Genomic DNA, 13,622 nt, shown 5'->3' with positions numbered 1-13,622 from the left:
CTTTCCTTGTAGGAGAGGTGCACCAGTCCCAGACAGACTTCCCCATGGGGCACCCCACAGATGGGGGACAGCTGTGCCCTCAGACAGCTTAGAAAAAGCTACTGCAGTCATGAAACATGTTTTTCTAACTTGAGTGGATGACAGGCTCTAATCCCAGAAGGAATAACTTGGACTATCATACCAATTTTAAGCATTTTAAATCTAACAGAACCAAAAATTTTCTTTTCAGAATAATTTCTCCTTAAAAGTTTTATTATAAGCAGCTTAACCCTTGTGATGCATCAACTTATTTAAAGTATAAAATACTGTTCCAAAAATCCAGACATATAGGGTCATACAAATTTGCCCTGACCCAGAGAAGTATTCAGTTTAATCTAACTGATTAATTTATTTTTAAGCAAAGCAAGTCTCTCTTCTAAAAAGCCAAATTTGAACTCGTTCTTGCCCTAAAGGATTCTCAATGTCCCAGCTCTGTAGCTAAAGCTTCTCACATATTTTGTCAAATGAAATACAAGACACACACCAGTTGATAAAAAATATCTGGGAAGGTTCTCTGATACTAGGACCAACTGCTTACAAAATGTCCCAGCAGTTCCCATCAGCAACTGCAAAGAAAACAAAGTTTCCAAACATCTATATCATTGAAGTTAAACTGGAATGAGAGAACACTTGATTTCTTCCTACTTGGAATAACGTAGAGCAGGGGAAGTGCAGAAGATGCCTCTGCTCATTTCACACAAATACACTGAAAATGCCGGAGCCTGCGAATCAATTTTAACTATTCACCACTGCTGTTTACACACTTGTATAGGTACTTCACCTCCAAATCAATACTGACACCAGGGATAACTGAACAGTAATAGATATAGTGGAAGAGATTGACTTTACATTTGCAAATATTATTTCCAGAGGAAGACAACATTCACTAAGCAAGAAAGGTTAACTCTAAGGATATTCAGACTTGCTTTTTAAAATTGTATTTATGAAAACTCTACCCAACTGTTCTAACTACTACAAACATGCCTGCATATTCAGGAAATTTTCTAAGGCATCTATAGCTCTCAAACAACATTCTCCCTCAAGTGACAATTTTTCACAGTGTCTACATAAAGCAACTGAAAATTACTGCTTCACAAGATATTTTTTTTTTCATTGTACTTTTCTATACACATGCTACTTCCACATTGTCTGTAAAGCTTTGGTAGCCTACAAACATGTTTAAACAACCAGGCCCTTATTTTTTAGTGGATTCTGTATCTTAGTATTTTTGTTACACAATTAACCACTGCAGTAAAAACAGGCTGCAGACAAAGTGTTATAAGCATGTATACTGTATGCTCATGAAACAAAACAATATCACCCTCCCCAAACAAATTGTATCAATCACTAGAGTATGTGGACAATGTAAAAATTCTATCTGTACCTCCTTTCCTATGCAAGCACTTCAACAGGTAGGGGTAGCACACTGCTTTTCCAAACACAGGGTTTCAGCAACACCAGAGCTGTATAAAATTTTTCAAGTCTGGTAGTTTTAATAAAGAGCACAAACTATGCTTATATGATGCATATAAAGCAAACAATAATGTCTGCTGCCTGTACATACAATCATGAAGTTCACAGCTAAATTAGCACTGCCATCTGCTTCTGTCCTTGAACATCAAACAAATGTTTAGGTACAAGTAATGCAGAAAAGACTGTGGTACATGATTTTGAAACATCATTGTGTGGGGAATCAGGGAGATGGTCTCAGCATTCAAGAACAGCTGCTTGTAGGTCACACAACTACCTTTACTACTAATAGTTCTCTTATATCACAGGATTATCATGTGGCAAGTAGTTAAATTCTTTACACAATAAGTTAGCATACTGCTAGATATCTTGATATGTAATTACTAAAAAAGCCAGTGGAAGTGACAGAGGGTCCAACATACTGGTACGCAGCCAATGTCTTGAGAACATTTGGTTTAGGGCCAAAATTCCCAACAAATATAGCCAGTATTTCAATGAAATTAAATTAAACACAGAAGGATCAGAATCAAATATGAGATCATACAGGAATTACTACAAGGCATACTCATAGAGGCCAACATGACATTTTGTATGTGTAATTACTGTAGGATTTCGGAAGCTTTTGAGACTCTAACAGATCTTTGTTCACGACATGTGGTTTAAAAAAAACAAACAAAACCAAACAAAACCCCCCCAAACAAACCAGATATACTTATTCAACAAAAGAATAACAGAAGAAGAATATATTCTGTCCACTAACCATAATTGTTCAAATTTTAAGTATACTGGCATTCACTTTATCTTTTAGGTTCCATGTAATTATTTCAAGCTCATTGTGATACTACTTATCAAATTTTATGTTGTACCTACGCACACCAATATATATTTCACACACAAACGCAACAACTTGGGCCCTGAGCCCAAGTAACAGGATGTCTTGGAGGGGACAACAATCAGAACAATTGGACATTTCAGACAAAAATAAAACCAAGCCACACAAGAAAACAATACTTTGCATAAAATTGAGAATTCATAAAATTTGTAGAAACTGACCCTGTGACAATTTGTTATCACACAGCAGGACTTCTCCAAATGCAAGAGATTACAGCAGGTCTCAAAGGTTTTGTGAGGTAACTGCTAATACCTCTAAAATTTGCATGGCTGGGAGGAAGTGTTGGTAGACTGCCTCTACTATGAAAGACAAAGTAATTCAGATCTTCTGTAGAAATTTGTCCCAAATTTATCAAAGACACCATAGTCAAAGCACCTGATTTTTAACTGGCATCTTCAAGCTTGGTAAAAAGAAGTTCCTTTTTAAGTTCTGTATTATGAACAAAGCCTACTTTCAGTGAAATATAACTGTTTCTGCCTCATAGACACCGCAGACTAAAGCAACAGCAGCAACTAAGCAAACTGTCAGCCTAAGCACAAAAACACCACTGCTGCCACCACCTCAAACTGTGAGCTTCATGAGCCAAGGACACAGAGATAAACAGAACGAAGTTACTTTAAGAATGGCAGAAGTTATGTCTCAAAAACCAGCAACAAGAAAGCTGTTAAACTGTGGATGGATTGTTAAACACTTAGACTAAACAACCAGAAGAAATACACTTAATCCAGTAAGGTTATGTCTACATGAAGGGGTAATGCAACATGAGTGGGTCTGGAGGGCAGAACAGTAGGTGTTGCGGTACCGGTACCCACACTAGATGCATTTCAAAATTCATGCCAGCTGTAGTCTGGCTCCATGGACTAATGGCCCACTAATGGAGAAGTTCATTCTTCTGGTTCAGTTTCATTTAAAAGGAGCTCAGTTTGTGTATCTCACTCTTTTGGAGCAAGCACCTTAAACTGCTCTTATGAAGTGCTCTCTGCTGCCTGAACTAATACACTGGTGCAGACATACTCTGAGAAGACAACAATGGGGATATGGCCAGGTCCTCTTCTCTCTATACACTTCACCTTTTGCAATAATTACAGTTTGTGGGTCATGCAGGAAACAGATTAACATGGATCTCAGCGATGGAGTAGAACAGTTCTGCTCCATCGTCTCCACAATCTGGGCCTTCCTTAAAAGAATTGACACTTAAAGATGCAAGGTGAGGAGAAGCTTTCAAACATTTAAGTCTGGTTCAATGACATGATAATGTTCCCTACCACATTATCCAGAACAGCTATTTAAACGTAAGTCATCGTCACCAGCAATTCCTGCTGACCACTGCAGATACGGCTAAGAAACTCCCTCTGCTGCAAAAGCATGGGCAACATCTCTCCAAACACTAATAAGGAATGCTACTAAACATACTCCTACACAGGCAGAGTTCTACTTCCGAAAAACTTTCTTCTCACACTTGGCATCAGTGTTACAAACGTGGATTGTTTCAGCCTGGAAAAAAATACAATGTTGTGTCAGGAACACAAAATAGATCTTTATTTCCCACGTGAAAGCATATGTTATTTACCGCAATCTTACATAAAAGTTCCAGGTATTGGCTTTCAATCTAGCCCCTAAAACTTGATTTGTAACACTTTAAAGAGATTAAAAAGACCTAGGCCTATCTGAAACTCTTGTTCACCCCTAAATTAAAAAGCTAGTTTAAACTCCAATAACACCAAATCAGAGAGACTGCAGAACCTGGAGCAATTTCAGAAGGTAATTGTTATCTAATTTTAAACGATTCATGTATAAATGCAGTGATGGAAGCAGCACTCTCAGCCTTCGTTTACAGTTAAGACACTTAAGGCTTGTAAAAACCGTGTGTGGTGATTTGGTCAAGTGGATATGGTTTTGCTTCATTTTTGCTACAGTCCCAAAGAGCTGCTGTCGTGGTTTAACCCCAGCCAGCAACTAAGCACCACGCAGCCGCTCGCTCACTCCCCACCAGTGGGATGGGGGTGAGAATCGGAAGAGTAAAAGGGAGAAAACTCGTGGGCTGAGATAAGAACAGTTTAATAATTGAAGTAAAATAAATCAGAACAGTTAAATAGGCAAAGCAAAAACCGTGCACACAAACAAAGCAAAGCGAGGAATTTATTCACTACTTTCCATCGGCAGGCAGGTGTTCAGCCGTCCCCAGGAAAGCAGGGCTCCATCACGCGTAACGGTTACTTGGGAAGACAAACGCCATCATACCCAATGTCGCCCCCTTCCTTCTTCTTCTCCCAGCTTATATACTGAGCATGACGTCATACGGTATGGAATAGCCCTTGGGCCAGTTTGGGTCAGCCCCCCTGGCTGTGCCCCCTCCCAGCTTCTTGTGCACCCGGCAGAGCAGGGGAAGCTGAAAAGTCCTTGACCGGTGTGAGCGCCACTTAGCACCTATTTAGCAACACTAAGCACTACTTAGCAAGAACCAAAGCATCAGTGTATCATCGACATTGTTCTCATCCTAAACCCAAACCACAGCCCCATACCGCTACCAAGACGAAAATTAACTCTATCCCAGCTGAAACCAGGACAGCTGCATAGACATTATCATCAAACACTGAAAGGGGAACAGCTAGAAAAAGCAACCCCCAAACCAAAACCAAACGAGCTATCCTGATAACATTTAGTAAAGTTGGAAATTCTAACATATCCCTTGCTTTTTTCTATTATTTTGAAGGGTCCCTAGTGACAGAAGAGACTTGGTGACCTTCAGTATGGCACTTTCTCAGAGTTCAAGAATGAAATCACTGTAGTGGGATGTAATAAATAGTAACTGTCAATGCAAATCCAAAATGCTTACAGGCTTTTTCAAAAATTATTTTTCAAGACATAGATTTAATAGAACATTTTTAAATTATGAATAAAGAAAAATGACAAGACTTTAAACATAATTCAAAGTCACCGCAGTGGACTTCCAAGTCTTTCTTTTTCTGAGTTATTTTAGAACACTTCAGGGCAACAGTGCTGGAAAGACTTTAAAGCTTTGTACGCCAACAAATCAAGCAGATCTGATCCCTCTAATGCAGATGCAATGAAGAAAGTATTGCAATGCTTGAAGAAAAAGCACATCCATCTGCAAACAGTTTTCTAGAGATAATGACCTTGTAGCCAATTTTCACAGGTTACATGATTCCACCCCTTTGTCCCTTCTGCAGATTGGCTAACACATTAGGAGACACTGATGGGTCGCAACACATTACCTGAAAAGAGAATATTTAAGTATGAAGCATGTACTATTGGAAGTTGAGAGTTAAATTAAAAGACCAGAAAGTACTGGGAAGGGATAATGATGCTTTGCCAATCTTATGGACTTTTTGTCTTCAGGGACCTTAACAAGATCTCAGAACTATATCCAGAACTCACTCTTGAAGCTTTATACACTGGGAAGGATTTGAAAAAGGCTCTCAAAAGCATGCACTGATGTAATGTACTACACCACATGGCACTGACCCAAACCTTTGAGGAAACATGACTGATACATTTTAATTATCTCTGTTTGGTAAAATTGTGTCTTTATTCATTTTATAATGCTGTTATGCCACAATAATAGCATGACAACCTCAACTTCTTTAGGTGACTGTTATCAAAGACAACCATCTTCCTTCTGAGTGAAACCAGTCTTTTTCTTATACAACTATACTGAAATTATAATCTACTATTTTGTCTTTAAACTTTACTTTTAACAAAGTATCCCCGTAAGTCACCAAATTGTTTTAGGTTTTAAGCAGAAGTTTTCCTTTTTTCCTTCAAGCTCAGCGGGTGGTTGGATTGCCACTGAGGTTAATTGCAATTAAAACAGATGATGAATTCATCTTGTTACTACAGTCCGAGCTCAGTGCAGACACCATCTGCAGTGTAAAACAGGATAAATACCAAAGCAAACCAAGAGACAAATTACCCTGCCTATCGCATGCTGCTGTAGCACCCAGTGTAGAGATGTAAAAAATCCTCTTCACAATTATTTTACCCTTGTTAGAAAGTGCAACCCCTGAATATTACTGCTATGAGTACTTGGCTGACTTGCTATGCAAAGAGGCATATGCAGTTGTTACTCCATTCCCATAAGTTATTCAGAAGCATAAAGTTATGCTGTTAAGATTAAATAAGGCCAAACAAAACAGGCTGCTGTACTACCTTCACACTCAAGTTAGTTCAAGCATTTTTACACTCAACTACAGTCATTAGTGTATCAGATGTCCATCCTTGCTTTCAATTTCAGATCCCAAGTTCATTCATTCATTTCTATTTAAAACCTGGCTATCTGTCCACTACAAAAATCAAATACTTGGTGATAATTTAGTGCTTTTTTAGATTTTAGCGAGATTTGACTCTTTACTCTCAAATGCAGCACAGAACTACTGTACTTTTTTCACAGTCCTTCCTGCACACTGGCCTCTACTTCCCCCTTCCAACCATATCAGACCTTCTGTACCATCTTTAGCAGCCTCTGCTAACCTCCTTTCTCTCTTATATTAAGGGCACTTTTTTTTCGTATACAGCTTTAACTCTCTTGAACCTCAGTTCCACGGGTTTCAAAGCATCCTCTCTTATGGTCATGACAAACTGGGATGAGCAGAGCCTTGCCTATGTTTGAGTGGATAGCAGGTGCAACCAAATACGCACGTTTCATTACGGGAAGAGGAACACCGAAGAAGAGTGTGCGCTGCACCACTTAACACAATTATTCTGCCCTTCTTTACCAGGTGATAGTTCTTGAGTTAGAGATGTTTCCCTACTTCAGTAACAGATCAGAGAAGTGGGAAAGTGCACTGAGACAAGCCACAATTTGCACATCAATTTCATGTCCTAGAAACTCAAGCAGTACCATTTTAGTATGTTTCCTATGCGTGCTTCTTAAAAGCTCTGCAAGCATTTTAGTGTATTAACAGTGCAAAAATCCCTGCCTTCCAGATATTCTGTAATTATGCAGTTAATACAAAAAAAGACACAAGATCATTTATTGCCTAATTGAAAATATTTCACATGCACACTTAACTGACCTTGGAGGGATTGAACGGCATCCCTAAATATGAAGAGCCTCTGAATCCACAGCGATCCAAGTTTGACCCTGGAAAAGATAAAAAAATACAGACTCAACTAACTTGCGTTGCTGAAACACTCACTATAAACCATAATTCTCTAGTCAAGATCCAGACCTGTTAGTTCAACACTATTCATAGCATTACTAGAGTTTGCATGTGTCTTTCAGTATGTTCCCAACCTCAGTTTGTTATTACTGTGATTAATTAAAAAACCAAAACAATGAAAACCACAAGTAAACTTGATCCTGCTGTAATTACAAAGCAACAGATTTTTTTGATTTGGTGGAAATATAGTGTTCATATCAACACAGAATTGTCTTCTGTGCTCCCAAAAAAGCCCCCAAAAAACCCACACCGCAATTGCTCCCCTGGAAAAGTGCCCAGAGCTAACAGATTTTTTTTCCTCCCTGGATTCCTGCCTGGTAATACCGTCTGTTCCCAAGCAGAACTGTTTTAAGATACTTTGCAACATGTACAAGGACAAACAAACTGTTTGCAGTTTTAAGCTAGCACTGATCCAACTCAATACTGTCAGAATGAAATAGTTAAAACGATGTGAAAGACAAATTCTTAATTGGAGCCATTTTTCTCTCACCCAAAACACAGGTACAAGAACTTTGCAGCTATCAACCATTTCTGTTAGTGATTCAGTATGATTTGTTTTAAAAGTGTCACAGTACCTGAGCATCCAGCATACAGAAGTGTACGCCACACGCTGTCTAGAGCTAAGTACAGGTTTGCAGAGCTCAAATCTGCTTCTGCATGGCAAAAACTCAATTACTTTACTCCTCAGTCTCTGAAAGTAAAAGCTTAATGAGTGCCACAGTTCAACAGCACTTGGGAGTTCTTAAATTCTCTCTTCTGTTTTTTTTTTCCACTTCTTCAGCCTTTAATCTAGAAATCCGCATGGAGATTAGGGAAAATTGCACCAGACTAACCAAAGGAGAATAGTTACAAAGCTTAAAGTCCTAAAATCCACATCACTTCACAATGTGGTCTACCAGTTCTGCTGTCATTTATCAGCACATTAGCTTCTAATTTTAAATACATTCTGCATGTATGCAATGTTTAAACTATAAGCTTTTATAAGTCTAAGTACTTCAACATGGTAAAACAGTTGCTAGCCTCCTAGCACACAAGTGTTCTGGCCTGCTGCAAATGAAAATGTGCTATAATTAGGACAGCTCTGAAGTCAAACAGAACACAGCTGCTAGTTGCTAGATGGAAGGATTCATCCCAGAAAGACTGATTCCCATCACTGGCCTTTTAGACTGTAGCTGATAATTCATTACCAAGGTAGAAATGGCAGCATGAAACCCAAGTGCAGTGCGCTGTTAGTGGGTCACTCTGGCTTCCCACTTGACAGCTACTATAAAAAAAAGAGAGATTAAAAATAAAATACATGAATGAAAACAGGATCTACTCCCTTTAGCTGTTCAATTTTTGTGTAGTATTCTAAAACTTTTCCTGTACTATAAACTGCTACCAACTAAAACCCAGCATTGGTAATTTCAAACTGCTGGATTTTTAACTGTATTGCTATCATTGATTTAAAATCTATTTTGACTCTTTATGTCAGTGACTTCTGATCTCTCATCCTAGACTTTATACACTGGCTCCTAGGAGAAACAGAAGAACAGCATGGCTCTTCAATGCCCTTACTACTGCATAAATCTTTAAAGGGAATTTTATCTGCTCCTCCAAACAACTTTGTCATTAATGTGCATGTAATAGATGCTTCCTAGACCTTCAGCATTACAAGTGAATTTCTAGATTTCTAGTTACAATTCTTGAATTAAAAAATAGAACGCTGAGCTGACAAAGGAAGTGTTAAAACAGGAAGTGAAAACAGATCATATCTAACCAGATGACTCTGCCATATCGACGTCATGTCTCAAATTTTTTTTTAGCTTGCTGGGAACATACAAGTTCAAAACCAAATGGGAACCAAAGGGGAATTAGGGAAAAAACCACTGTCTTTCAGTTTATGCACATCACCTCATCTTCTGTGAAGTTGGTTTTGCTATTTTATTGCAAAGTACTTGTACTTCTTATCTTAGGTAATAGCTTAGTAGTGCTAATCAAACTCTTGCCTACCTTCCTGAACCACAAACTGTCAGAATCTTGTCAAGCCTGTCAGAATCAGAAATAGAATTAGAAATTAAGCATGGCCTAATTAAAAGGATATGATCATAGTTTATGTCCCTTGTAAAAAATTGCTGGAATGACCAGTTCAGCTACAGCATAGTCCACTGAAGCATCAAGTACAACTGCAGTTATGAAATGGTACCACCTAGCGTTCACTTTCAGAGTTAAGCGTATTTAACCACTTTGTGAAAGAGCTTAAGACAGAGATAAAAGTAATAAAAGTTTAATCAATCACTGCATGACTATTGCAAGCGGAACAAAACACACCTGGAAAAACTTTTAACATTTGACAACAGAACTGAAAGAAAACTGACCCTTTTCCCAAACCAAAAGACTCCACACTAAAATCAAGAGCTGAGACTTTCCCGTGAAGAAAACCACGTTGCTTACGTGTGCGTAGGCCAGAAAGTCCTTAAGACATGTAACGCAACCCTGAGTGATGACCACAGACAGCTTATCCTGGGAGCTCTTTTCTTACAGACAGGACATTTTTGTTATTTATCTTTTATGCTTTGTCTTGCATGGCAAGACTGGTAACTTCTACCACTATTTCTTCCCCTTTCAGGTTACCTATGCGTTCCTATGGTTCCAAGGCTTTTCTCATTTTGCTAAGTACAGAAGCAAGTTTGCATACATCATTAAGATCTTCATATAAAAAAAAAATATTCACAGCCTTAACGTAGGCTGACACAGTCAGTACACCCAGATAAAAGTAAGTATAAGCAATTCTTTCTGAACTAGGGCTAAAAAAATAATTATTCTTATAAATCAAAGCACTAGAATGTCATAAAATGCAAACTTGCATTCTCTAAAATGGAAGCCGATTATACATCCAGATAAATACTTGAAATGTAGCCTTTAAAGAATGTTAAGTTGGAGGAAAACTCATATTTCTGCTCAAGAAACTCACGATCAGAAAGCTCATATGTAACAATGATCTCAAAACCAGTCAATGACATTTCATCCATTTTTTTCAGTACTGACACACAAGTAGAGAAGAAAGAAGCATTACTACAAATCTAAATTTAGACTTAGAAGAAAGTTTTAGGTCCCTGATATAGTGTAATGGTTTTCAGCCTGCTACGCATGGGTCCTGGGTGTTCAGACCCATGAATGAAATATGTCTCAGCTCTCCTTTTGGTGCCATTTCTTAGTACAGCAAAGCCAGTGAAGCATCCAGCTGTCAAAAAGTACCATCTTCTTCCCTCTCCCTTACTGGGCTGGCACTAGCACTCCCTGCCAACACAGCTCACCAACACAACACAAAGCTGACCTTCTGTTAGATAAATAAATGCATGCTCTTCTGCCACTTCAACAAGCTAAATCAGCTCACAAGCAGGGTCAAACAAGTGCCAGTGTTGCTATGAGGGAGGATGGGGGATGAATATGGCCAAGGAGTGTGCCTCCACTGTCTGTCTGTAATTAGATTACTTGAGTACAGAGCTCTGGATTCACTCTTTCAAAAGTGCTGAACTGTTTTTCAATGTGACCTGCAAGAAATTGGGATACACTGCTAAGAGTTGCACTTTAAGATAGTTAAAATAAATTTGAAATCCTGTCTCAGAGCTGCTTTATGAAAGGAAAAACAGTAAAGCTCTGACATGACAGGAATCTTAAGAACAAGCAGTTGAAACAGGGGTCTTTTGTCAACCCTTTTCCAATTTCAGTAACACTTTAAAAAGTATGTCTTAGTGTAAATACATATAATTTCTGATGAGGCTTGTAAAAGAGCACCACCCTCCTCAAAATGAAAGAAAGAAAAAAGTTTTTTCCCCCCAAGATTTCAACTGCTTTCTAAAAGGAAACACAGTGAGGTCTTTCTGCAGCGAGCACGCAAACAAACACACGTATTAGCCATGCACGTAAGCAGAGCATTTAGTAAAAGTGAAGGAAAAGTAACAATGGCCAAAATCTACAGAATATAAAGCCAAACTACTTTGCAAGAGTTGCAGACGACAGGGGCCCTTTAAATAAGCAGAAAACAGCAATGAGACCAAGCATTCAGCTCAGGTTGGTAGGTGTCTGTGTGACATGCCATTCCCTCCTAATTAGAACTGGTATTGAGTCAATCTCTAAAACACTTGTGTGGAAATTATGGTACCTAAAGGACATTATTTGTTTGAATCACAGCTACAAAAAACCTGCAGAAGAATACAGTCTATCCTGACAGACCTTAATCTTTAGCTTCCTTTAGTGCATTTCAGTTAGGCTCACAGAATATATATTTGCTTTCTTACTCAGTGAGATAAAGATCTCACCACTTTGCATTCATGAGCTTTAGTTTCACATAAAAATTTCAAAGGCTACAATCCTCTGAATTGAAGCTTTCATTAGCCATCAGACATATCACATACCAGTAAATACAAACATGTTACCTAAAGCTATCACAGTACATTGTAAGAATCTAAGACGTATTCTAGAACACCAAATTCTGAGTTTTCTACCAGGTTCTGTAATGCCCTGCTGTGGTGGGTTGACCCTGACCAGCAGCTAAGCACCCACACAGCCACCCACTCACTTCCCCCTCCCGTGGGAGGGCGAGAAACAGAGAGAAGGGGAGAGGACTCATGGATTGAGACAGAGACAGCCTGACAGGTGAAGCAAAAGCTGCGGGCACAGGCAAAGCAAAGGAGGAATTCATTCACTACTTCCCATCAGCCAGGCAGGTGTTCAGCCGCCTCCCAGAAACCAGGGCCTCAGCACGCGTAAGGGTCACTCAGGAGGACAAATGCCAGAACCACAAACATCACCCCCTTTCTCCTCCTTTTCCCGAGCTTTTACTGCTGAACATGGTGTCAGATGCCACGGTGCATCCCCCAGGTCAGTCGGGGTCAGCTGTCCTGGCTGTGCCCCCTGGCTGTATTTGCTGGAGGAGAAGGAGTTCAGAGGGGGAAAAAGCGACAGCCTTGATGCTGTGCAGGCCCCGCTCTGCAATAGCTAAACACCGCTGTGTTTCCAACGCTCTTTTAGTCCCAAACCAAAAGCACAGCAGCATACCAGCTACTATGGAAAAAATGAATTCTATCCCAGTCAGTATACCTAATATAATGGTTACTGATAAATATAAACAGATATTAAGTTTGCAAAGCATCAACTGTTCTGTCTCCCATCCATTGGAAAAATGACCGTAAGATAGCAATAGTTCTCAAAATAATTTGAATTTGCCATCTTAAAAAAGTGCTTCAGATAAAAATCAACTGAAGTGCTACTGATATGAAACTTCTGGAAGGACAAACATGAACAGTGAAGAAATTTGTTTTTCTGATAAGAATTACAGGAATTCTCTTTTTGCCCATTTTAGGAATTCAACCAGTGACGCGAACAGAAACAAACCACAAAATTCTGTAAAAATATAATCCAATTTAAAATGTAAGTTTCCAATAAGTTTTCAGTCCCAGAGCCAAAATTAATGAAGACTGATATCAAGTACAATACAGTTACTTAAGGCAAGATTACTGGAATTCATCATTCCAGAAACTGTATCATAATAATGATGTGTTATAATTTAAATGTTTAAAAATCAATTTTCCACAAAGAGATTTATGAGCATGCATGTAAAAAAAGCTGCAATAGAATGTTTCTTTAAAAGCAGAGTAAAGGTGGTTTGTTTGTTTGTTTTTTTACCTGGAAGGATTCTGATGCATCAAGGTAGCAACCATTCTCTTTAACTAGAGATGCACAAGCATTTTGAAACTACAAACTTCACTGCTGCAGCCTACCAGAGTTTAGCTACTTCTTTGAACAGGCCAAAAGAGGGAGTCAGAGCTCTGGTGCTGCGAGGTTGCCAATTAACAAACATTGCACACACGCAGGATTAAAAAACAGAAAGTCAATACGTTTTATTGGAAGTAGGCATTACAAGAGGGCATACATTCCTTTCTGCACATTTAGTAATCCAATATCCAACTTGCTGCTGTTGGTATCATTTATGTTTTGCATCATCTATTGTCCATTAGGTGAAGTAAAAATGGAATAAAAATAATGCTGAAGTTTTA

The 13,622-nt window shown here is 38.8% G+C and overlaps 1 protein-coding gene across 1 annotated transcript in view; it reads right to left on the bottom strand.

The window, feature by feature from the left end:
* The window catches only part of PGGT1B (protein geranylgeranyltransferase type I subunit beta), a 39,775-nt gene that overhangs the window by 18,533 nt on the left and 7,620 nt on the right, over nucleotides 1-13,622 (bottom strand). Inside the window, 1 exon segment of the mRNA XM_087741939.1 lies at nucleotides 7,438-7,505. Coding sequence (XP_087598065.1) covers nucleotides 7,438-7,505 — 68 coding nt within the window.

The sequence above is a fragment of the Nipponia nippon genome, unplaced genomic scaffold (assembly GCF_047370975.1).
Source record: "Nipponia nippon isolate SJK-2023a ecotype South Korea unplaced genomic scaffold, ASM4737097v1 scaffold_8, whole genome shotgun sequence".
In the NCBI taxonomy this organism is placed as follows: domain Eukaryota; kingdom Metazoa; phylum Chordata; class Aves; order Pelecaniformes; family Threskiornithidae; genus Nipponia; species Nipponia nippon.
This window is presented reverse-complemented; position numbering and strand designations above follow the sequence as displayed.